The 26,488-nt window shown below is 46.0% G+C and overlaps 1 protein-coding gene across 1 annotated transcript in view; it reads left to right on the top strand.

Annotated features, from left to right (window-relative positions):
* LOC144137645 (uncharacterized) overlaps positions 1–26,488 on the top strand; it is a 110,508-nt gene that overhangs the window by 57,682 nt on the left and 26,338 nt on the right. The window contains exon 7 of the mRNA XM_077669584.1: positions 19,733–19,837. Within this exon, the coding sequence (XP_077525710.1) occupies positions 19,733–19,837 (105 nt within the window). The remainder of the gene's footprint in view (positions 1–19,732; positions 19,838–26,488) is intronic.

Genomic DNA, 26,488 nt, shown 5'->3' with positions numbered 1-26,488 from the left:
CGCAGAAAATCTCCTCCTTTCTGAAAAGGCCTTCTCTTTCCCCTGGTTTACGGAAACGAGGCACCAATAGATAATTACGAAAGAAAGCTCGTACTTTTTCCCTCTAGCAAAAGGCAGCTGTGTGTGGATAATGCCGCAGCGAACGCGGGAAGTCCACATTTCACGCGGGGTGCGGAAATTTTGCTGTCTTTACTATTCGGTGCTATTTATGTTTTTGTGATGCACAAAGTTTCTCTGCGTTCGTTTTCAACGGGATAGCGTTATTAGGCTCATTTTTCGATTCCCCCGTGGCTCCTAGCCATCCGCTATCAGCCGTGCTCATCAGGCGCCCAGGGAAATACGTCAGCGTTGCCACCAAGGAGGTACGACCATAGCCTTTCAATGCCTTTCTGGTCATGAAACTTCGCCGTCACGCTATGGGAGAGTTTCGTACGCTACCGCACCGTGGCGCTGGTGTTGATCGGAGGGCAGCCGGGGGCGTGGTCAGAGCGCGTGTGGCAGGGAACGGACCAGGGAGCAAGATAAAACAGACACTCGCCGCCTTATCAGCAGTGCGTTTTCGCTTTACGTGCCATGTGCATCTCAAATGATCATTTTGTGAGTGGCGAAAAAAAAATTGGTGCGAACGGGCATGGTGCTACTGCATTCCTGCCTGCCGGTCTGGGTACACAGCAGCGGCGGCCGCCTGATGCCCTCCCATCTGCGGTGGCGCCCCTTGCGGTAGCCTTTGTCCCCGTACAAAACTTGGCCGGGAGTTTCATGACCAGAGAAGCATTGAAGGACTCTGGTACGACTGAGGCAGCAAGATTCAAAGACTCGCCTGAACTTGTAGTGTGGCGCTACGGCAACAGAAGTTTGGAAAGGAAAACAATGATACAACGTCGGATACGAAATAAAGGACACTCGTTTTCACCAGATGCCGTGCCTACGCGGTGAAGTCTGTTCTATGCCCAGTCGATGGTAGCATGACCGGAACACATGGTCTCCAGCCGTACCCGCAACTTACGTCATCACACTAAAGCGGGTTTCTTCCAAAGGGTCAAAATATAATAACCGGTAATTCATGCCCCTAGGCTACTCGTGGGCTATGAGGCATGTCGTAGTGGAAGCCTCCGGAAGAATTTTGACCACTTTAGTATCTTTTACGTGCGCCCAAATCTCGACACACTGGCGTGTTTGTGTTCTGCTTCCATTAGAAAAACGACCGCCACAGCCGGGAATTGAACCAGCGGCCTTGGGCTGAGCAACACAACCGCTTAGCCACTGAGCCACCGCGCTGTGTTTTCCACCGGGACTTATGTCGGCACCAACAGTGGGTGATTTACTATAACAAGGGACAAAGGATTAACGCCAGCCTCACAGAAATCAAGGAAGGCATAGATTATAAACTGAAAATAGCTAGAATACAGACCACTATAAAGCGTTTATTTACATAGGTTGTTTTCAAAATACTTTATAATATTCCCACGGTTATGTCCTTGCTGAAAGCTCGGTTTAGTAAACGACAGATGGCGCCACGCGGCCAAGTTAAAAATCCCCCTTAAAAGTGGTTACGAATATACTCCCAGGGAACAGCCACGGAAGAATGCTCGGGGGTGTTCTAGACAATCAGGTAGTTCCCAGCTTATAATAGCCAAAAAACGAAAATGTATAACCAATTAATGGCCACAAGCAAAACGTCCAACGAAGAAAGAACTAGATAAATAGAAAATAAACGATGAGTCTGATGCAACCACTGATAATGACCAGAATATTGCAGAGCCTGCCGTACCACAAATTTACCCACAGCAAAAAAGTGACAGAAACACCATCATTAGGACAGCTTATAAGGCAGTTCTCAACCTCTCGATTTTGGTCATGAAACAGACTATCAGAGGGTGGACCATCAGGGTAACACAATGAACACTGAACATTCATATACGGGTCTACAAGAAGGGGATGGCAATTTACTCCATGGAGGGATGAAATAACAGTATTCGGAGCAAAGAATGCATCCGGGAAGCACAGCACAAAGCGGGGGAATGTCAATAGGAGAGTCTTCACGCTGTAGTCGTCCTAAAGGGGTGTTCGTGATAATGACAATGAATAGGTCCTCAACTTGCGCGTTCCTAACAAATTTCAAGAAATCGGAGAAACAATGCACTCTCCTAGCACAAAGAAAGCGGATGTATAAACAAAATCGAGGGGGGCATCATTAAGAAACAGGAAGCCCAAAACAGGCACCCCCCCAACAGAAAAGAAAAGGCAGACACCCGCACATCCTTTTAAAGGAAAGCACTGCTCCCCATGATAGACGTAGCTCCGATCCAGCGACACCGCATAAAACCTCTCCTGTATCAAAATTTGGGTACAATCCTACACAAGAACGGGCATTATGGCAGGCTCGCGTTCATTCGGGGAAAGTTTCAATATCATGAGACCACAGTATGCAAAGACTCCGGAATGTACGAAAGCGCGAGGCACCAATTGTCATACTTGACTACTCTGGCAATCTCTGTGACTGCATGACCGTCCAATGTACATGAACAAAGAAGTGGAAGTTGGAGCCATCCTCATGGCAATCCGAATAGCGGAAGTATCAAATAAAAGCATAACATCATTACAGACTCACCAAGGACTTTACAGAGTTTTCAGTAGGCAGAATATCAAGCGCTTCGGTACGATATTCTCATCCATCATGCATACCATTAACAACGTCACCTGAACAGCCGGTTCCAATGGTCTGAATCCGAACAACGCACTGGGAAAGAGGAACACGAGCTTACATACCGTGCTCCATGTGACCATGACTAGTAGACTGCCGTCTTCGAAAAATGCTAAAAGCGAATCTCATCCTATGCCTAGGAACACAATCTTTCCCTTTGCTACAACAATGTCTCAATGCCGATGAATCACACTCTCTGTGGACAGAAAACCGACAGAAATATCTGAAAATGCATCTGCGTTAAGGTGTTCGGTGGTAACATCAGACATCAACTCTGAACTGCGCTAAATTAGGGGAAACACCCACTGTCTTGCGTACTGCCTACCCATGTTCAAGGGTAAATGCCAGGAAAGAACAATTTAAACATAACATATTACACTTCTTCGAAGCATGGGAAGCGGAGTTAACAAGCTCGTTACCTGATGATCAGCGCGAGCTGATTCACAGGGCCAGTGAAGGAGCTGCTGCATCTGGTGCCGCAGACTCAGGTTCCACCTTTGAGCTCTCTGCCATCTCTTGACCACATTTTCGTAAACCACAACTATTTCTTCCTAAACAAAGATCTCTCTCTCTCTCTCTCTCTCTCTCTCTCTCTCTCTCTCTCTCTCTCTCTCTCTCTCTATCTATCTATCTCTCTCGCTCTTTAAAAAATATTACCAGTAGCTTAGCTCGGCTATGCCAGGATATACGTAGCGTGAGCTAAGGTTCAGCTGGTTATTTTTAGCTGTACTGGTTGTCTAGGATTAGCTTGATTATCATGCTTACGGGTGCTTCAAAGACACACACACGGTGTGCACGTTATGTGGCACATGTATATTTATCAAGCAGCTCAGGCGCAGCGTCACCCATCGCCCCAGAGCTAAGCTGGTTCCACAGGCGCATGCCGTTGTTGCTGCGACGCACGAGCTATCGGTTCCACACCCGGCCACCCGTCGCATGATCATCAAGTTGACAGGGCGGTCACGTGCGGAACGGAGATCGGCGAAGACGCTGGGCACGTAGGGTGTGTGAGAGACGCCGGGCAGCGACCAACGTTCTGTGCGCCGTGTGACGTCACTGCTCCTCGCACATGCGCAGCACGGCTCTCAAGGAGCGACGCGAAACTGCTCAACCTCGGCCACTGTAGCTCACGCTACAAAAAGAAAAATTATTCAACGCAGCCTAGACACCACGGAATAAACATTTTGATACACTGACACTGACTCCTCTGCGCTGAAACTGACCAATTCCTCACATTTGCAACCTTTCATGTTGACATTTTAAGCCACAGAAGCGCAGAGAGCCATTGTTTTTCCTTGCTACACGGCGAATGAAAACCCTGGTTGCTAGTCTTTCTCTTTTCTTTAACCTTTTGTGCTCTTGAAACGTAAATTGGAAATGCAGCAGCTGCGTACGGACACGCTCCGTGGGAGTCGAATTATCGCTATTGCGCCTTATATCTTAGGATACAAAGGTGGATTTCTGTGCAAATTTTTTTCTTTAGTTCATTGCGCAGACGGAACTGTTAGAAGGAATATACTTCTTTCTTTAGCCCTCCCTCTGATCCGCAGCATAGCACGGCTTCGTAGCGTACAGTAAAACCCGGCTATAACGCACCCGGGTACAGCGAATTAGGCTATACATTGAACAAAAATAAATACGTTACGGAAATACACGCAAAACATATTCCTTATAAAGTCAAACCCGATTATAACGAACCTGGATAGAGCGAATTACGGTATATATTGAACAAAAGCTAATCTGTTACAAAAATGCATGTGAAGCATATTCCTTATAACGAAGTTCCCATCAGATATATTGAACTCGGCGCGCCTACAATTGCCACCGAAATGCGTGGTTTCGGAGCGGCGATTGGGGTGCTGATTGGCCATGACTGAGATGTTGAGCCTCACATAGAACGACGTGACGCTCGACACCTTCCGTAACTGTTTCCGACGCACGCTATTCACGGCGGAGCCCATCGATCCAGCGAGTCCGGACCAAGACTGCATCATCGGCGAACTGCGCGTAGTTCTCGCCAACGTTCCAGATTCTGTGCCGAAAGGAGTATTCTCAAAGGATTTGCTGAGTGTTGACGGCGATTTCACCGTCACTGTGAGCCCCTCAAGCGCACACACCGTCGCCGATGTCATGGCAGCTGGTGCTGCTGAAAGCACTGAAGAGATTGAGGATGTCACAACGTACCGTCCGTAGCTTTATGAAGCGCTTTCACCAGCCGCTGTTCTCCGCCAATATCGCTTCGATATTTAAGGACACGGACTTGAACTGGTGCAAACGTTGTCTCATGTAGAGAATGCGTTGCTAGTTGGTTCCACCAAAACAAAAGTAAAAAACAGAAATCACCCCTTTCTCGCCATGTGGGCAGTTAAGGCGGAAAGTAGCTTTATTGCATGCAATAAATGGATTGTTTTGTGTAAAGTAATGGCATACTTTATGTGTTCGTTTCATTAGGTGGGAATGGCTGGAAGGGGGGGGGGGGCGGAGGGGGAGGGGGTGTCTAGCGTATGGCACACCCGTAAACGAAAATTCGTTATAAACGGGTTCGGCTATATCAAAATATTGGATATATCGAACTAATCGCGGCGCAGATAACATTTAGCTATAACCGGATTTGACTGTAACGAAGTTCACATCTGATATATCGAACTCGGCGCGTCTAGAATGGCCGCCAAAATGCATGGTCTCGGAGCAGCGATTGAGATGTTGATTGGCAGCGACCACTAAGCAAAGCCGCGACTGAGACATTGCGCCTTATAAGGAGCGACATGACGCCCGACACTTTCCGTTACTGTTTCCGACGCGCGAGACTCCCGACGGAACCCGCCCGGCCAGTGAGTCCGGACCAAGGCAGCAGCTCACCAACGTTCCCGATACTGTGCCGAAAGGAGTGTCCTTCGAAGATTTCCTGAGTGTCGACGACGACGTTGCCGTCACTGTAAGCCCCTAGGACGCGGAAACCGTCAGCAGTACCGTCTAATGCTGATGAAAAGCACAGAGGAGGCATAGGATGTCGCGAGTGAAAGCCATCCGACGCTTAAGGAAGTGCTTTCGGCCGTCTATGTCCTCCGCCAATATTGAAGGACATGGCCTCGAACTGGTGCAAGCAATGTCTCTTGTGAAAAATGCTCTGCTAGTTGACGCTGGCAAAACGAAAGAGAAAACAAAAATCACCGCTTTTTTTTTTTGAAGTAGTCAGTTAAGACAGAAAGTAGCTTTGTTATTTGCTTTCAATTGTTTTACACAAAACAATCGATTGTTTTGTGTATGGTAACGACATACTTTAGTTTGTTCGTTTCTGCATGCGGGGATGGAGGGGGGGGGGAACCTCCTTTATGGCGAACTCGTAACAATAAACTCGATATAGGGGGTTCGGCTATATCGTACTATTGGATATATCAAAGTAATTGTGGCGCAAATTGCAGTTCGCTATAACCGGGTTTGACTGTTATAGGCTCAAGCGCCGTATTATTTTTTGTACTTTTTATACCTCGTTCTTGTGGCGAAACGTAATTCTAATTATTTTCCGGCGTTTCTTGTAAATTTAGAGGCTCTTCGGGGCACTTGCTTGTCCAGTGTAAAAAATCTATCTGGAAAGCTAGCAAAATGCTCCTCCGATTTCTGCATTTGTAATTCTTTATCGGCATGGAGTTTAATTTCTACAAGGTTACCAAGCGTTGCTTTACTGTTCTCAGTGCCTTGCTTAGGAAGAACTAGAAAAAAATGTTGGTTACAATTTTAGTCTCTTAGTGAAGGTGGTTTTGTTTTCATCTCTCTCCCGCTTTTTGCACCTCAGCATATAACGGGTCTTCATCCCACACGCTTCCACTTTTAAATTTTATTATTTTTTTGTGGTAAGGCCGCCTGTTTTCTTTTTTTTTTCACTGAAATCTCTATTCATGGTACTCTCGTTTCCGTGCACCTCTATTCGAGCTGGCCTTCCACAGACGTCTGGCTCCCCTCCTCTTATTGTAACCCTGTTTCGTCCAACCTACTCTTGGTTCCACTTATTCTACCATTTTAAGACGTTATTGGTGCTGCAGGAGCGGACTGAGATGCCTCCACATGCACTGCACAATAGCGGCCTGAATAAAAAGTTCTGCCAAGACACTAGCATTTCTCACGCCGTATCAGCCAGGGGCAATTCACAGTAGAGGGAAAGGCGGCTGCTGAACACAATCAGTGCTTATGAGCTCACCGTCTCTCTCGGGGCCTCCCAATAATGATGATGATAGTGATTGCTAGCGGTATCCCTTTTGTAGCAGGGTGACGACGTGTCATCTTACCAAAGAACAGGGTAATATACCTATGTTTTATACTCTTCGTTTAATACTATCCCTGCTCTGAGGCCAGGCACAAAAATCTTATTAGGCACAAAACACTTATTTTTCCTGTTACAGGTGGTAACTGTCCTAGGCAATGTTTCCCTCTCTGCTTTTCTTCCACCAGCATTATAATCTTCGTTTCGTCGCCTCGACAGCCTTGAAGTTAACAACCTTTGTGCTACAATAAATGGTAGGGCTCTGGAAGCCGAATGTGTCCCTGATTTAGATTTGCACGGATACCCGCGCATTTTAACACTTTGAGCCACATTGTTTCTATTTCTGTTCCGGAGTCCGCGCATACCCGATGATTTTGTGAATACTTCCCCACAAAGCTCTTATTTCGCAAAGAACCTTATCTAACCTTAAAAAACAAAGCGTTGCCCTTCGGAATTATTGTAGAAATTTTCTTTTTTCACGTACACTTTCTCAGCCCTGTACATCTCTAACAACTTTTTAGCTTTCATTTTTTGTCTCCAATAGCTCTTTTCTATCTGCCTGGCCTCTTTTCTGGTTACCTTGGCTGCCTTGGATTCTCCACTGTTCTTTCCATATTTCGTCGTTAGCCTTCTAGTCTTCTTTAACCACTGGGTGTCCATGCTTTTCAAGTATAAGTACCCAAAAACCTTAGCTTCCCACCTACCTGCATTCATTGCTCTCAACCTCATCTCAAAACATAATTTACTCTGCCCTTCTCGAACTTCAAACGACGCCCACCCCATATCTCCCTGCATTGTTGGATAGTTCTTTTTCCATGCGCTCCTAAGACCAAACGGCCTCCAGTTCTCTGGTTCACTTCAAGGCCTGCGGGAACGTCTGATTTGAAGCAGAGTACTGCATTCGCCAATGTCAGACCTAGAACAATTACTCTTTTCTACATTCCCCTCTCTACTTCATATTCGTTACACCCCAACAGAGCTCTATGCTTCATTATGGCTAAGTAGTAGCCCCCTGCGCTTATCCACACTCCCAGATATTTATTTTCCTTCACTCTGGATAGGTCGCCATGCTGGATTGATTAGGCGTCAGTGCTAGTGTCATGGAAAAACATTTTTTCCGATTTTTCTGTGCTAAAATTTAACACGAGGTCCGTGGCTTCCTGACCGCTAATATTTATGAGCCGTTGCATATCCGTCTGATTATCAGCCAGAAGAACCATGTCGTGCGCGTTTAACATTCTCGGAATACGCGGTTGTACTACTTCGCCTTGCAACATGTGTGTTAGGTTGAACCCTAATTGACGGTTTTCTAGTTTTTTTTCTAGCCATTCCATGTAAAGCATCAACAGTATTGTCCTCCAAGGGCATACCTGTTTCAGTCCCCCGTGAGTGTTGACCTGCTGTGCGCATTTCTGCCCTTCCCATGTCAGCTGCACTCTATTATCTTTGTAAATTGCTATAAGGAACTGCATCAACTCGTCATCTAATCCCTGCAGTTCCAGCATTCTCCACAGCAGTTCTGTGTCTACGTTGTCATTGGCCCTTTAATGTCCAAGAGAGTAATCCATAATGGTCTATTCTGAGCTTTCGCAATATCAATGCATTGTGTTATCACAAACAAATTATCTTTCAAGCACCTGTCTTCGCTAACTTCATTTTGCAGTTCTCCAAGGATTTCATTTTCTTCCATCCATGCTTGAAATTCTCATTTTATCGCCTGCAATACGTATCTATATGTGCTCCACTGACGTTAGTGTGAGTGGTCAGTATGGATCATTAATGGATTTTTTGCCTCTCCCATTGTATAATAAATTCATCCCACTTTCTAGCCAATCCTCTGGCATTTGTTTGGTTTGTATAAACTTATCTATTCCCCTTATAAACAAATTGTTTCTTTCAGGTCCAACCAGGTTTATCAGCTGCATTGGTATTCCGTCAGGGTCCACTGCTGTTCGGAGGGAAACCTTGTCTTCTACTTTTTTGACATCAAGGTGACTCAAAATTATTTGCCAGTCCACGATCTTTAGTGGCGCTGATGTTATCGGTGCAGGCTTCCTTACATCTATTGTCCTAAACTTCTCACTAATCACTCGATGAATGTGCATCAACGCGGGCTCTCCTTCTAAATGATTCCCCTCCTTATCAATCAAGAATTTTTGATAGACATCGTTTTTTGAGTTTAGTACTTTTACATGGTTCCGAAAGTTCTTGGGCGTGCATTTGTACTTCTTTCTTATTTGTGCCATCCATTGATCGCGCCTACGCTTGATCTTTGCTGGCGCCATTTTGTGCACTTCTAGTTTTTTTCTTTCGGTAGATATCCCATTTTTTCTTCACTGCCTCCAGTTTCATACCAGTTCTTTTTGCCTCTTTATGTTCTCCCGATGCCTTTTTTCCCTGGCCAATCGCCTCTTTTATTTCGTTATTCCACCAGCCTCTCATCTTTCTCTTCCCTTTCCATCAGTTTCGTTGCTTGGCTTCATTCACCTTATGCTTTATAAACGCGATCATTTCGTCGTAATCCCAATTTTGTCTGCGTACGTATTGATTTCATCTTCCATCATATCAGCGCTGATCTTTAAGTGTCCATTGTTCAATGTAGTTCCTCCGGTTGTTCCGAGTTTTAAATTTGTCCCGGTTGCGCCTCTAAAGTACAGGCTAATCCGCTCGTAGTCGCTTTCTACGCTGTCTGTTTCGTTTTCATCTATTCTCAGATCTCGCAACCTTTCGTATACTGCCTCGGAGACTAGACAATAGTCGATGCTGGACTGTCTGTCACCGCTTTCCCACGTTATTTGTCCATCACACCTGTTTTCTGTGTTTACTATTGCAAGCCGGTTTTCTTGACACAGACCTCTCACTAGAGAACCGTCATGATCTGTGTATCAATCCGAATAGTCTATGTGGGCGTTCATATCTCCAACTAAGAATATTTCACCTGAATCTTTGAACTCGTTTATATCTCTTCTGAAACAGTTTACCATTTTCTCATTTTTCTCCCTAGCTCTGCTTCCGGTCCCCAGATACACAACTCCAAACCTCCAAACCATGTCTTTGAGAGTAGGGGCAGCGCAATGACTGGACGAAGGGGAGACGAGACAAACACAAGCGTTTGTGTTTGCCTCGTTTCCGCTTCGTCCAGTTCATTGCTCTGCCCCCTGCTCTCGAAGTCATGTACCAACCGGCTCAAGCTACAACTCGTCTGAGATTCCTAAACATGTATTTTTCCCCGCTATGGTGCCTTTAACCCATTGATGCCCTTTACGGCTTTCATGCACTCTGTTCCAGTCGGTCCATTGTTTAATAAGAATGCCAACGCCTCCCTCTATCTGCATTCTTGTTGCCCCGTTGCATCCTTACCAGACATTATTGTCAATGACAGCGGGGCTTATAGGTCTCGGAGGTGAGTCTCGGCTAAAGCGTACACGTTTAATTTTTCCCGTTTAAGTTGGTTTTGAATTTGTGCCCATTATTCAGGGTTGCTGCCTGCCTTGCTGCTGATGTAGCTGATAAATATTTATTTCATTTGTTTTTCCCTTTTGCCTTCCGCTTACGTGGTGTATTTTTGTCTATTACAAAATTGTTCGCTCTATCGTTTACACTTAAATCCCCTCTGTCTACGTTCCCATCTATGTCTATAGCAGCTCCTGTTAGCTCTATCCTAGCTGTCTCCCAGTGGTGAGTGTGCATACGTCCCTCGCTTCCCACTTGTCGCTTAGTTTGACTTCCTTAGCTGCGCGGGGCCCCCTAAAAATGCTACCGCTCTCCCACCTAAGGGCCACCCCACCTTGTTCCCTAGCCTGGGGCTGAAGTGAATCCCGTGGCAGTGAAAAGCTTTCCTACGTCCAATGCTGCCCACTACCCTGTTCAGGTCCATCGCTTCAAGCCCAAGTGCCCTGCCGTGCCTCTCTGTTAGCAGCCAGTTCTGCCCGTTCGGTGCGCACGCCCTGCTTTGTCACCTCCGGCACGGTGCAGACTGTAATCAAAACATTTGCGGCGGTCGCCCGCAGGTTGTTTATTCCCTTCGCTATCTCCTGGCCAATTTTTCCCTCCTCTCCTTTGAGAATATCGTTAAGACCCGCGGCAATCACCAGAATGTTTCTAGCTTTGTTGGACAAGGCCAGCAGCCCCTTCGATTTTGTCATCACCATCTTCGTCGTTTGACCGACCTTCACACGCTTATCCCCCTCTAACCTTTCCATTATGATAGTGCCGCTCCTCTTCATGTTAGAATCTCCCGCAATGATTACAACTCTATCTGCCACGTGCTGCTCTTTACTGATACCCTTCGTATCGACTTGTTTTGCTGGTCTATCTTCCAGTACGTGGGAGTAGCTGTTGCCTTTCGTACAGTCGAAAGCTTTATGACGGTAAACACGGGAGCGCGTGCCGCGTAGTACATGCAGAGTAATCTAGCGGTGGAATGGCGCAATTACATAGTTCGTACGTAGGCCGATCCACTCCCTGACAACCGTTGACTGCTTTGCCTGCTGCTGTAGGTATACATCTTTTACCTGGGAACAATTGAAGAGAATGCCTGGAAGATGAGGGACTTTTATTCAAGCGTGAAAGCCAGCGAACACAATCAAACTTTGGCTATCGCTGCCCGATTCGGTGATAAAAAAAGGCGTTATCCTCACGTCTTTATATTTCCGGTAGCCGTAACGTAACTTACGAAACAGGCAGCTGCGTGATAAAGCGTTTTCTGGGAGTGTGTCCGCTAAACGCACAAACTAGGAGAGCACGCCAGCCTCTCGCCAAAGCACTCAGCATGCACTGAGCGGCACGCCGTCCTGTGTTTACTGAAATTAAGCTTTTGACTTGGCCTTCCACCCTCGGTGCACGCCTCGGCTCCGCTGCATGGGCCGAGGTTTTCTTGATTTTTTGGCGTAATGACTATCCTTTCTAGCATCCTCTCAACTTCTTCTAACTTTATCTCGACGGCCCTCCGTTCGTCGCGTTCGTTATTTAGCGCTGCCTCCGGTTCTGCAACCCGTTTAGCTAACCCCGAGTTATCCGCTTCTACGCGTTCTAGCTGCGACACCACTAGACTTAAACGACACGTAAGCCCCCCTTTGTCTCCCTCGCAGCCATCCCGCTGAAACTCATCTGATCTGCTTTACGCTGACAGCTACCACGACAAAAAGAGAAAGAACCGTGCATGTAAATACTCAGCTTCAGCTGTCCTCCACTGTCTCTGTCGTTTCGCTGCTCTTCGCTGCAGAACAAGCTCTTTCTCCATCGAATCCCCCCTCCCCACACCCACTTGGTCGACTCGTACAGGACGCCGCGGCCGCTTTTGTGCTGGAGTCGAAAAGCGAAAAACGCCCGTGTGGTCGAGATTTCGGAGCTCGTTAAAGTTCCCCCGGTGGTCACAATTAATCCGGAGCCCTCCACTACGGCGCGCCTCATCGTCTGTGTAGCATCAACGCGTTGAACTCCAGGATCAATCAATCAATTATTCAATTAATTAGCACTAATTGCTTCACAAATCTTGAGAGTGTATTTCTCTAAGATGCTAATCATGCGACCACATGGTCACAGTAGACAGTGCGTGCTAACCACGTTACCAGAAAATTGGCGAAGGGCGAGACACCGGATGATGTTATGGTGAACGGTGGCGCAAGGTATACATTTGCTAATACCAACACAATTACTTCGATGAACACATAAGGAATACTGCGCATCGAATTAAGGTGGCAATTAGAGCGACATACTATGTAATATAAAAATAGAAAACTGCACACTCGAAAGCTGTGAATGTACAATTACAATTAAAGAATAAAAAATGTGAAGCCGTTCGGAAACAATGAAAAGGCAGGAATGACGCGTTACATATAAATGCACGTTCTGGCATGTAGTGTAAAGCAGAGACAGGATCGAATGAGACTATCTCAAGATTAGGTTAGTGCAATGACCAGTAAAACAAAATGAACACTGAAAATAACAGTGCAAGCAGTAACACCATACTTTCTATGAAACAGATCGAGGTGTTTCGATAAAACGACATTCGATAAAATATTGTTCGATAAAACGGGCAATGCTTTGATAAACCATCTGAGAACCCTTTTACTGAGTTCCCCATAAAACATGCACACGAAGGACGTGTACTTTCATGTTCAGCCAGGTCTTTGGTTTCATCTGTTGATCGGCAGCGAATAATTTTGATATCATAGCAGTTGCCACATAGCTGCAGCACCCGTACATGGCAAGTATTTCTCCCCAGGAAATATCCAACTATTATACGCCTACACCATTATGAGCTGTGTAGGATTTGGCGTGCGGCCGTTTTTCAATTAATTTGTCCGCACAAAGTTATTCTTTATTCAACGGTTATTTTTTATGTAAACAAAATGAAAACATGGCATTTCAGGCAAACGTTTATTGCATTCGCCCAAATGCGTGCATTATTTTATGCCAGTCTTGTTGATGTGGTGAGCAAGGTGACATACGTGGTAATGAAAATTAAGTCGACAGGTTTTTTTTTAAATTAGGCGCTTAGATTTACGCGAAGACCACCTCTAAAGTGAGGTTATGGGCCCACAGGACACATATTTCGGCGGTAATTGTTGATGTCGGTGGCTTAGTTAACTAAAATTGAATATTTAACTTTTTACTGGCTGCATTAACCATGCATGTTTGCAATTAAGAATTCGACGAAATCGTGTTTCTACGAGGAGTCATTTGGCACAATTTTTCTGGCGCATCTGTACTCCGAGATATCGAGCTGCGAAGTTTAAAAAGTACCAACCAAAACACACTGCAGTGCCACCTTGCGGAAAGACGACTGCTGCTGAGATAAAGGCTGTGTCGCTTATTTCCTCCAGCGGGTGGCTCTGCCATTGCCGCGTGCAGACCTCTCCGGAGATCCAGGTGGACTTGGTTGGGTCGCGAATACCTAGTACGGAGGAGGAAGTGACGTACGTGGCCCCCGAGCGCGTCCAGAAGAAACCCGCGCCCACGCCGGTGCCCGCGGAGGCCGCAGACGCGGCCGCGGAGACGCCAGCGCCATCTCTCGCCCCCGCCGCGGATCCTTCCGCGGCGAAGTGCGAGGAGGTGGCGCCGCTCGTCGGCACTCCAGCAAAGAAAGAACTGAAACTAAAGCGTGGCAAACTGTTCGCATGGCGACGAAGTGAAACATACCCCTCGCGAGGGGCACGATCAAATGCAGAGCATTTCCGGGGGCGCACGACGTTAAGTAGTTTGCGTTACTTTAATGTTGTTGCACTTGTGGCAACTGCTGAGGAGAGAGCGCTCGTCAGCAGTAATTTGAATGAGTCAACGATATAAGGCGCGTTCGTAGCGTCCCATTCTGTGTCGGCTTTGTGGCGCAGTGGGTAGAGCACCATGTACATTGCGTTCCGCCCGCAGGGTCGAGGGATCGAAACCTGGCGCCGGATAGTATTTTCTTTTACATAGTGTAGGGGGAGGGGTACGGACAACGACGGTGCGGACTACGACGGGACAACGCGGGTGACATCGTGAGTTACTGAAATGCTCTGCATTTAATAGCGGTTCGCATGATTACGCATGCTAGTGAGCGAAGGCCACCCCAGAGCTCCTCCCTTTTGGTGTGTGCTTCGATAGCGGTTCCGACTACTGCAGATTGCGATAACGACAGCCAAGACTCAAAGGGTGCCTGTTATCACTTTTGCCTATGACTCCACCCCGTTGTCCAACTAAACACCGTACACAGCAGGCACGCCACAAAAGGGAGGAGCTTTTGGCCGGTCTTCGCTGTCTAGCATGCGTAATCATGGACTGGCAATTAAACTTCGCTGTTCTATATCTCGGAGTACAGATGCGCAGGACGAATTTTGCCAAAGGAAACTGCGTAGAAACACAACTGCGTCTAACTTTTAATACCAACATGCCTGCTTACTGTAGCCACTAAAAGTTAATTATTCAATGTTAGTTAATTAAGCCCCCGACGTCAATCATTATCCCCTAATTATGCGTCCCCCTAAGCGCATAACCTCACTGTAGGGGTGGTATTCCCTCAAATCTAAGCGCCTAATTTTAAAAAAACCTGTCGATTTAATTTTGATTACCCTGTATATTAATGAAAGCTTCAAATAAAAATGCAACAAAATAGACGAAGGATGGGTATGACGCCGGATGAAACGATATCGGCCTAGGTTGGGGGCCCTACTCTTAGCGACGATGTTTTTTTTTTTTATTTCGGGGGGAGGAGGGGTAGGGCGTTCCAAAAAGGGGAGTCCTAGTACGCTGTAAGGCTGTTTGGGGGTTGTTCCATGGTTGTTTGCCACTTGCTCGTCCATCCACAACAACCTCAGCAGCTGTACGGCGGCAATATTAGCTGCTCTCTTGACATCACAACCCGCCGCTCATAATTATACTAATAAAAACAAGATTGAAACACACGACACCATCAAATAAAGCATTTTTGCGTCTGTTGGACCTGCTTGCATTGTATAGTCCCTGAAATAGCGTGGCAAAAGAATAACGCAATAACGGTGACAGTGAACACATTTTCTTTTGCTTTTCATGGAGTCAAGTGTCGAGTTAGTGCTCGTCCTGGTGGCGTTCTTTGTAAGCTCGTGCGTGGTGAACTACATAAACTGTGCATTGAAAAAGAGGAATGCTACTTGCACAGGAGAGCGCAAGTACAACACGGTATACAGAGTATTTCTTTCACTTCAGAAAGAAAAGAGGGAACTCTCGCTGTACATAAGCCGACTCCTCGCAGCCTCGTTCAGCATGTATAGGTAAAATGAAAAACACATGTAAAACTGCCAAGCCTAGAAATACTGCCACCCGCTCTCTCTTTCACAATGCCACACCTCGTTGTTCTCTGGATCACAAAAAGACCGGCGAAGAACGTTTCAGCAACTGGCTTCTGAAACGTTATGGTGGTACTGCTACTATATACCTGTTGATTAAAAGTAATGAAAAATAAGACACGCAGAAATCCTGACTTTCGGGCGAGGTAGTTAAGTGCTGATCAAGGTGAATAAATATGACTATCATAGACACGTTATCAGCGCTGAGCGCTACCAGAAAAAAATCAGGTGTCACAATAAGTTAAACTGGGGCGCCATTGGAAATTTCCTCAGGAGATGAAAGATGGAATTAGGAAACAGCAAACCATGACAATCTCCACCTCAGCTCACAGAATAGAACTAGCGGAGCTTTCAAAGTTAATCAATAAGCGTAAGACAGCTTACATACGGAAGCATAATATGGAGAGAATCCAATATGCTGTAAAGAACGGAGACATCCTAAAAGCAGTGAAGAGGCGTCTAGGCGTGGTAAAAAATCAGATGTATGCACTTAAAGACAAGCAAGCCAATGTCATCACACACCGGGATAACATAGTCATAGTAGCCGAGGAGTTCTATAGAGATCTGTGCAGTAGACAGGACACCTAGGGTAACGGCGAATGGGAAAGTAGCTAAGAGGAGATAGACATCCCCCCAGTAACGACAGAAGAAGCAAAAAAGGCTTTGAAAGAAATGAAAGGAGGTAAAGCACCTGGTGAAGATCAGACAACAGCATACCTCTTGAAGGATGGCGGGCAAATTCTACAAGTAAAACTGGCAAACCAGTACCGCAATGCCTAATGACCGCGAGTGTACCTGAATCTTTTAAAACGCGAACGTCATCCTAATTCATAAGAAAGCTGACATGAAGGACTTGAAAAATTACTTGCCGATCAGTTTACTGTCAGTAGTCTACAATGTATTTACAAAGGTAATCGCTAACAGAATTTCTGCCACCTTACATTTCAGTCGACCTAAAGAACGAGCGTGGTTTTTAAAGGGTATTCAACAATGGACCATATTCACACGATCAATCAGGTGATAGAGAAGTGCGCGGAGTATAATGAACCCCTATATATAGCCTTCATAGATTATGGGAGAGCATTTGACTTGGTCGAAACCTCCGCAGTCATTCAGGCACAACAGAACCTGGGTGTAGACGAGCATTACATAAGAATAGTAGAGGCTGTTTACAATGGGTCCACAGCTACCATTATCCTTCATAAGGAGAGCAGTCAAATACCTATAAAGAAGGGCGTCAGACAAGAAGACAGAATCTCTTCAATGTTATTCACAGAATGTTTACAAGGAGTATTCAGAACATTGAATTGGGAACAGGTAGGGGCAAGGGTTAATGTAGAATACCTCAGTATCTTCAGGATTGCTAATGACGTTGCCTTGCTAAGTAACTCGGGGGACGAATTGCAAAGCATGCTTACCGCGCTGGACAAACAGAGTAAAACCATGGGCCTGAAAATTCATATGCAGAAAACTAAAGTAACGATCAATAACCTCGGGACCGCAAAGCGGTTTGAGATAGGTGGCGAGGCGGTGGAAATGATACGCGAATACATCTACTTAGGCCAATGTTGTGACCCAAGATCCCAACCATGAGGCGGAGATAGAAGAATAAGCTATCGAGGTGTTAATTCGCTATGGGACGGACATGTCGATCGCTTGGAGGAAGAAGAGCAGAAACTTAAGAAGCGCCATCCCAAACAGAAGCATGAATGGGCGCAAAAACCACGGAAAGCAGCTGCCGCCGCAGTTGCCGCGTCATGTTCCAGCTGGTCGAGTAGCTGGGAATCCCTTCCGGATGAACAGCAACTGGCCCGCTTGGGACGCCGACGGGGGCCAAAATCACTCGTTCATCTTAAAGGGGTTTCAGAGTGACATGGTCGACAGTATCTTTCACTTTTAAGCACCCGCTCATGACCGGTTTTCGGCTTATGAATGCACGGCTTCTGAGAGGAGGGCGGTAGGGAGGGAGTGGGGCAGGCACGCGCAGATATAGGATTCATACCCTTACTGAAGTCATGTCCATTGTGTTGACGTGAAATTCAACGTGGCCGTCAAACAGCCCAAAGTGAACGGTATGGTGTCATCTGGGGTAGAGTGGACTGGGTTGGCATGTTACACAAACAGTAAGATGCATTCGTCGAGGGAGGGAAAGAGACAGCCTTACGCTTGTACGCTTGGATAAAGCTCGGGTCTTTTCCAAATTTCATTCAGGTAATTGTCTAGGAAGTATGCTCAGTCGTAAATACAAACAAATGTGTTTTGTTTCGTGCACTCAGTGGAGGGCGTGCTGCTTTGCAGGTCATCCTTCTCACAGAGTTGAAGGGCACTAAATTTTTATTATAGCTTTGTTGCTAGCACGTGCGACTGCTCACGCGATAGAGAGATGCTTCTTGTTCCGGCGAGGTTCATTGACGCCGCGAACCGTTGGCTGATTTTACACATCCTCCAAGAACAGAGTGAACGTGGGTATTCTAGGGCGCGAATCGTCTCGTCTGGGCTCAGGGAGGTGCCGCGGCGGCCGCAGTTCCGCTTATGTGAACTCTCCTACTTCGGCTAGCTTCCCAAACTAATGGCGCCAATACATTATAAAGGTTATTCCCTCCCTGAGTGTGGATGGAGAGGACGCGCAGTTCATCGTGTACGACTGCGTGCTGCGCTGACAAGCAGGCCTTCGTCGACAGAGTTTCGGGTAAACGCGTCCGTATGTCTTGGCAGCGGGAGAGTATTGCATAATGGTTGGAGGTAGGATGGGATTAGGCGCGACGGCGCGCAAGCTGAGACGGGGTTGTGGTTGTTCGCTACAAGTGCTATCTTACTGCAAGCTTTCAGCTTGCAGTGAACAGGCGCTTTTTAATGTACGGCCCTGCCGCCTACGCCGACAGAAACAGAACACAAAGAAGTGAAGGGTGGGGAGACAGCAGAGGCCGGCGCGTAACCGCCGCCGAAGTAAAAAATCTTTAAAGCGTAAGAGCTGGTGGGGGTCCCTACGGCAGATACCAATGGCATAGAGCCGCGCTTGCCTAAAAAATCGAGAGTAACTTCGGACAGAATTGTAGTAGGTGCGTTGCTTATATATGTACTGTGCTAGTAATCATCTAAGGTAACTTAAAAATACTGCTTTATTCTAAATTTGAGGCTGTGAATTATTGATGTTTGAGCTTTGCCCTTATTGGTCCTATTGCATATTTTTGCATGTTTTGACCAATAGCAGCACGTAGACGAAAGGCGCTCTATTTTCGAAAAAAATACATGATGTCTGTTCCCATTCCATTGCGGGCAAAAGGTATATACAGTTAAAACCAGCTCTTATACAGTCACCCACAACAGCAAATTATTCCGTTAAATCAAAAACTTCGTAAAATGGAGGCTATCATTTTACAAACAGTTGATTCATAAATTCGATGTATAAAGGTAGGCACATCCCTGCAGCAACCGTGACATCCTAATTGCGGCGGCTGCGACGCATGCCTGCCGTTAATTGAGCAGTGCGGTGAAAGTCAGCAGTAAAATTAAAGCAACAAAGCGCTTGGAGTTCTGGGAGATACAAATTTATTTACTGGCAAAAAAGCCTGTGATTTTCGCCTGCGTTCTCTTCGTTAGCATTGGGCAGACAAACATTTCACAGCACGCAAGCGCGGTCAACGTGTGCTCGGTTTTTCCGTGAGATCCAAAGATCCTAGCGAATGTGCAGGCGCTTGGATAAATGACAAGTAGCAGTGGAAAAACCTTCAATTTAGAAATGTATGGGTGGAGAGGTTGCCAGGATAAAAGCGCAATTATTATTCCAAAAACGAACGAAAAGGGTGCATGATATATTTAATAGTTGTGGGTCTATTACACCAATAATGGACTCTGTAATACTCGTGAATGTCGTTACGCTGCTTTACCTAATAAGAGAATACAAAGAAGTCATAAATGGCTGATATTTAAAACTACATGTTTTATTGTGACCGCATATTGTTTCAGACTACTGATGGCCTACCCCCAATCGGCTGTAGTTATATTTGCCAGAATGAAAATGAGGATGCCAGAGTGGAGTACGCCTTTTACAAGCCTGGGACTCCATGCAGAGTAAGAGGCTACGTTTTGTTTTACCCTTCACTTTGCATTGCCGTGCGAATGTTACGAAACTACTCGAAAATTCAAAAACAGCTCCAAAGGTACCATTTTTCGATGACGCTGTGTTTTAGCGAGCGAAAAATGATACCCAAAATTAAAAGGAAATCCTCTCGAACACTTACGCCCTGGGCCGAAGGATAACGTTTAAGGCTCTCCTTTTAAACGCGGAGCGCTTCTTAGTCGCACGATGTCCCTCGACCGCCGGCGGTGGCGTCCACACCCTCACTGCGCATGCGCGTCGCGGCGAGGCGCAGGTGCGCGTCTCTCCCCCGTACCCTCCTCGCTCTCAACAACAGGTGCAGCGTTGTTGTCCGTCCGCACCCCTCCCCCTACACTATAAAAAAAATAATAATTATCGGCGCCTGGTTTTGATCCACGACCCTGTGGGCGGAACGCGAGGTTCATGGTGCTCTTCCCACTGCGCCACAAAAGCGACACAGAATCAAAGGCTACGAACGCGCCTTATATCCTTGACTCATTCAAACTACGTCAAGAAGCTGCTGATACACGGCAGCAGTTGCATCGATCTCGTCTTCACCAGTTGCTGCAACGCACGACCACTGCTTAAAGACCCCTTAACAGTACACTTTAGCGACCACAAAGCCGTCGTTATCAGCGTCCAATACAACGACAACAGCAACAAATAAATAAATAACGACTTACAACAACCTACTCCTTGCCTTCACTTCTTGCGTCACAAAAAAAGGGCCCATCTCTCCACGAGGGGGGACTCGAGTCGCAAAATCTTGAAAGTAATAATTAACATATGAAAGAAATAATAGTAATTAATAGTAATAAGCAATAATAGCACATTCACTACCACCCCACCACCACCCCCCAAACACTAACGTTAACGCAATACACCCATCCCCTACGCGACGCTGTTACTCGAGTCGCCCCTCGTGGGGAGATGGGCCCAATTTTTTTTGGCTGCTTTGTCGAATGCTACTCCATAATTTAACTGAGAAAGGGTGTTAATCGTGCTTTTATTAGTGTTTTTTAGATTAACCGTAGTGGATTAAGATGAATACCTTTGTACCTTCAAGACTCAGCTTTGAAAAATTCCTAGAACCATTTTACCAGCGATAAAAAACAAGAACCTACAATTAGGCAAACTGGACAATCACTGGACCTAAACTGAACAACTTCACTTTGGAGACGTAATATATGATAACGCTAACATACAGCGCTACAAGGATGTAAAAAACGTATAAATGACATTAATCAACACAGAGTCATAGACGCGTGCCACCCCACACTGCCACGATACGTCATGCGCATGCTCCTTTCCAAGACACTTAGCACTTTTAGAGTAAGAGGGATGGAAGGCATGTTGATACAGTTAACTGCCTCCCTGGGAATATGGAAGGCCTCGCAAATCTCTCGTTTCACTTGGCCGTGTCCGCTGCCTAAAACACGAGTGGCATCAAATGCTGGGACCCAACCAGGGCACACCGCTTGCAGTGGTCGGCCGAGTGGCCCCCCGTTGTAAGCGGTGACTCTGGGGCTAGGCACTCTCTCAGACTGTCATTTATGTCGAGCCGCGCCGCGCCGCCCCACGCCTGTCTGTCTGTCTGTCTGTCTGTCTGTCTGTCTGTCTGTCTGTCTGTGTGTCTGTCCATCCGTCCGTCCGTCCGTCCATGCGTGGCTCTGTTCAGCCATCCGGAGAAAGTGAAACAGAAGCTTTGCAATAGTCTGGCAGCGATATTTTCGGCCCTTCCTCTTGGAATTTCGCGAATTGGATGTTTTCACCTTTAGCCATTTGCACTTTTTGCAAACAAGATTATGGCAGACGCAATTTCTGCTGCCCGGTGCATTGGTGCGCGCTCAGACCAAAGCTGCAGTGCAAAAAAATCCGGTGAAAATATGACAGCAGTGGTGGATCCCAGCTCAATTTCAATTTCGAGTTTAATTTTTTCAATTAAGGCTGAAAGGTGGACTAGTTGGTGTTGACTTGGAATCATTTTTCCAGCGAAAAAAAAATGACCGCATATCTGCTTGGTTAGTTGCAAATGCCGAAAAAAGACGATAGTCTTTCATCGACATTTGCCAAGTGAATGCCTTCCTTCGTTTTCGTGCTCACCTCTAATGCTGTTCCTCTCCCGTCGTGCTCCTTCCAAGGGAAACGCGCTAGAGTTTTGCTCAAATCACTTTAAATTTACTGCGTTCCACCGCACCAGGCCGGGTGCATCGATGCCAGCGCTGCCGTACGGCGGAGACGCGCGTGAATTGAGGTATCCTACTTCATCGTTCATGTAACCACTCTGCCCTTCTCCACGTGCATTCCAAGCGTACGTGGAACCTATCTAGCAGAACATTTTGTAACCTTTTGGGGCAGTTTGATTTCTTAAAATGATGCCAGAACCCACAGTGGCGTGGGCAACAGCAGGCGACGGAGTGATTTTTTTTTCTGTAGTGGATGTAGAATTTCGCTATCGCAAAAATTAAACATTCATAATTTTTTATAAAGGAACAGTGCACATATCACCTATGTGTTGATTTTCCCCCTCATATTTGCGTTATGTATTCTTCATGTTCGAAAATGTGGACAAGTTATAAACATTGACAACTGACTTAAACTTTTATATTTGGCTGTGGAGATACGACCGTTCGAGTAGGTACGCGAGCGTTCGCGTAGACGCGTATAATTTTTTTTGTTCCCATTTTTAGACGATTGGTACACTTGTCAAAAAACTTCTTTGCTTCCAGTGGCAGTCTGAAGACAGATGTGCGAGCGTTCTGTAGTAGTAAGCAGCCAATACTAAGGCCATAACGCAGATCGAAAACGTCGATACTAAATTGATATAAATTTATTAGGTGTTTCTTTAAAACTACGTCCATTCCGCCAACAATTCCTCTTAGTATTTGTTTCAAAATTATCAAATATGTAATAAATATGTTTGGGTACATGGTTTTTCAGTGAAGACCGCCTGTAAGGTTGAAATAAATTATTTTCTTTAGACGGCCGAATAATTTTTCAATAAGTTGCCTGCAACGTCGCTTGCATTTCATTAGTATATATTAAAGGCACACTGAAGTGAATTTGTCAAGCTCCCGTTTTTGCTTGCACTGCGTAGACTGGCTCAAATTAGCACACTTTTCATCGTTTTTACGATTGACAAATCGGTAATTGTTTTACAAAGCGCGAAAGAAGAAAAACTACCATGCGCGGTTTGCGGCGGCCGCACCAACTAAAGCTGTGACGTTAGGAGGAGCGGGCACCGTGATTGGACGACGCCCAAGGTGAGCAACCAAACAAGTTTCGGTTTCGGTTCTGTAAAACACAACCGTTGGCGTTGTTGGATGGGCATTCTCAATAACTCAGTAATCATCGTACCGCGCTTCTGCCATGTTGTCAGCTCTAAAAATGCATAAAGATAAGCCTCCTAGGACGGCTTGGAATCGTAGCATTCACTAGCCGAAACCTACGCAGTGCATGAACGCCCTCCGCGTACCCGCAGACGCCCAAATGTCATGCGCTTTTCCCCCATATTTGGAGCTTGCCTCCCTCATGGCTGTATCGTAAAAAGCGTGTTCGCACCAGGCCAAGGGTCTGTTCATTCTGGCCTGTGCCCACTGCCTGCAAGCAGTCGGTGCTTATGGCAACAGCACGCCAACGAGAACTCGCTAGCGCGCCAGTGCCAGCCTGCGCGCGTTTTGTGAACTAGTTCGTGGAGCCATGAACGTTGCGGCCCAAAAAAAGGTGAACTCAATATAGAAAACATCGGCGGAAAACAAAAAAGTTAACTTACAAAAACAAAAAAAAAAAGCACGTACCCGCGGGGATTCGAACTCCTCACTTGCAAAATACTTGCGGTGGCACACCAGGCGCCCCAGACCACTCGGCCACGGAGCGGGCTCCGCAGTAGGTGGTAATATAGGGTATATATTGTACAACCAGTTTACACTTTTATTTAGTTTTGTCATTTCAAGCAGCTTAGGTGACTATTTGTTGTATTGCGCTCGTGCAGTAAGCGTCGCCCGAGTTTCCACAATAGCTCACGTCTAGCAATTGCATTTCGTAGACGGAAAAGCGTTCGCAGATGCGTAGTCGTGCTGCTGACCGCTGTGCTTGTTGGCCCAGAGCAAAAAAGTGCTTCCCGCACCCTAGTTTTACGCTGTACGGTAAAAATATCAGTTGATTTTATTTCCTTAGTACCTATATTGACTTCGCTGACTCTTCTCCCGCCTTCAAGAGGCCTTATATTTTCCTACTGGCGTACCAGTCAGCGAAGCGTCGCATGTGCGCTTGTGCAGCGCTTGTGTGAAGCGACCTTGACTTGGAGCTAGATACAGTGTACAAACTAACCAAGTAAAGAAAGGCAGATTCTACCATTCACAAACGTGTCCTGGCTTCGTTTCAACTGAGCGAACGAATTGCGACGACCCGTCGGCGGCCGGCGGCCGAAACGCTGGGCCGACTGACTGTCTGAAGGCAGGGGAGCCGTGCAGTAGCGCAGCCAATTGCGAGCTCGGCTCCTCTCGACGTCACACGAAAACGCCGCAGAAAATGGGCGAGCGTAAAGAGAGGAGGACAGCATTTTCGAATTAATTTTTCTACTAAATAAAATCGAGTAAACGCGCCCAGGGTGGTCGAAACATGGTCTGGGGACTCCGGACTACAATTTGCGCAAGTAATCCCGCAATGTTTACATATCACTTCAGTGTCCCTTTAAGTAAGGAAGAATATACCCATCAGGTTACTTTTCTTGTAGGGGCTTTGCACAGAGGAATGCGTACTTGTAATGGTTTTCACTGTAGTGGTAGGCTTCGCACGGTTTTCGCGTTCATAGAGTTTTTGCAGCTTGCCAATATCCCGCAAACACGGCGTTTTCTTTTGTTTTACGGTCCCTTCAGAAATCGTGCCCACTATAGGCAAACCAAACTGCGGTCATGGGTTTAATAGCTTTGTATCTGGCGCGCATAGCCATAAGTTAGGACTGCCGATAACTCCGTGAGGATGCCAGCGATAATACTCACTTAGATACTTCATCTTCACCACTGTTCAACATAGCGAATTTTTATTACATCCGGAACAAGTTATTTCCAATTTCTAGCAATTCCATTCGCTGCTTGCAATTAGAACAAAACGGCTTCTTTTCATTTGTGCTAGTTTTTACAACGCTCTTCTCAAAACACAAAAGCTTTCTACTGAATTTTGTCGAAGTATACGTTTCGAATTTTTCACTTACCACGGAACAAATTTGCAAAACCATATTATTGCAAACCAGTAAAAATAACATTACTCGAGAGGCTGAGTGCACAAGATTGCCCCTGATTATTCTGTCGCTTAACCCAGGGGACCGTCGTAGGCTTAGTACGAGTATTGTTCCTTATGAGAAACAACGAACCAAATTGTTATTTTCCAAGGATTCTAGCTGGCTGTAAAATTCAACCTGGTTTTTAACGTGAATAAGGGCTTGCGTCATCTAACATATATCTAGTACAAGGTCTTCTACCCAAGAATAATGTGGGCTAAACCGTCACGCGGTGGTCATCATTAAAATACAACACAAAGGTGAAGTGTTCTGACCGTCAGTAATAAAAATCCTTGCAGTGGCTTAGCAGCTCCCCGAAGGACATACTTAAAACTTGTAAAGGACCGTACAGACCCCTCAATCTATAGCACATACGGATAATGCTATACTAAACAAGTAGCCTTTGACCGGTGTTCATGATTCATCATGATAGTAAGGACGGTAGAGAATGCTTTAAAATAACTTTTACAATGAAATAGTTTAGTCGTAAAATTGGAAGCAGAAATATAAAGAAGGCTAATTACACATTTCAAGCAATTTCTTTAAGATGATTTTGCTCAGGCCCTGGCGAAATCGTGATGTGGCAGTGCTGGTAACAAAAACTGAGCTTACTTTTCTTGCGGAAAAAGGGCTAGAAGAGGTTCTGTGAACCCCCTGAACATGTAAATTTTGTATATGTATGCATTCGATGTCTTTTTTTTTTCTTTCGTTTTTTTTCAATCTATTTTCCCCTTGTCATCTCACTGTATTCACCCTATCTGGAGTAGCAAGCCTTACCGTTAGAGGGCTGACCTTTTCAGCTTTTATTAAAGGTTTTCTCTCTCTCTCTCTCTCTCTCTCTTTGTGTGTGTGTGTGTGTGTGCGTGTGTGCGTGATCGCGCGTGTTGGCACTCACTCGGTGGAGTTCAGTCAGGAGCTCAAAAGTAAAACTTTTTACGACATATACCATGACAGGAAGTGTTCAGAGAACTCGTCACAAAGCCAATGGCTCTTTATTTTACTTACCTAACAGCCTATTGTGTCTTCGACCGCACCGGTGCGAAGACTACACGAAGAGAGCCATGTAGGGGCGTGTACAGCTTTTGTTGTTATTTCATGTGTGTTCAAATTTTTCGCGCCGTATCGGCTTACTTTCTTGCAAATGTGGTAAAAAGACCATAGTCAGTCTTCCAGCGCTCCTGTATCGTTAATGCAGTCTGTTGAAAAATCCCAGAGGCGAACGGAAAGGAAGAATGACAAAGTATATTTACATTAATTACGTGGAATCAAGAAGCAGTAAAATCGGGATCTGGGATCTCCCTTCTTTCTGCTCGACTCTCAATTTCGCGTGCCGTCTCGCCGAGGT

The sequence above is a fragment of the Haemaphysalis longicornis genome, unplaced genomic scaffold (genome assembly GCF_048455015.1).
Source record: "Haemaphysalis longicornis isolate Haplotype H1 unplaced genomic scaffold, Haemaphysalis longicornis Haplotype H1 scaffold_43, whole genome shotgun sequence".
Lineage (NCBI taxonomy): Eukaryota > Metazoa > Arthropoda > Arachnida > Ixodida > Ixodidae > Haemaphysalis > Haemaphysalis longicornis.
Note: the sequence above shows the minus strand (reverse complement) of the source record. Positions and strands in the feature narration are given on the sequence as shown.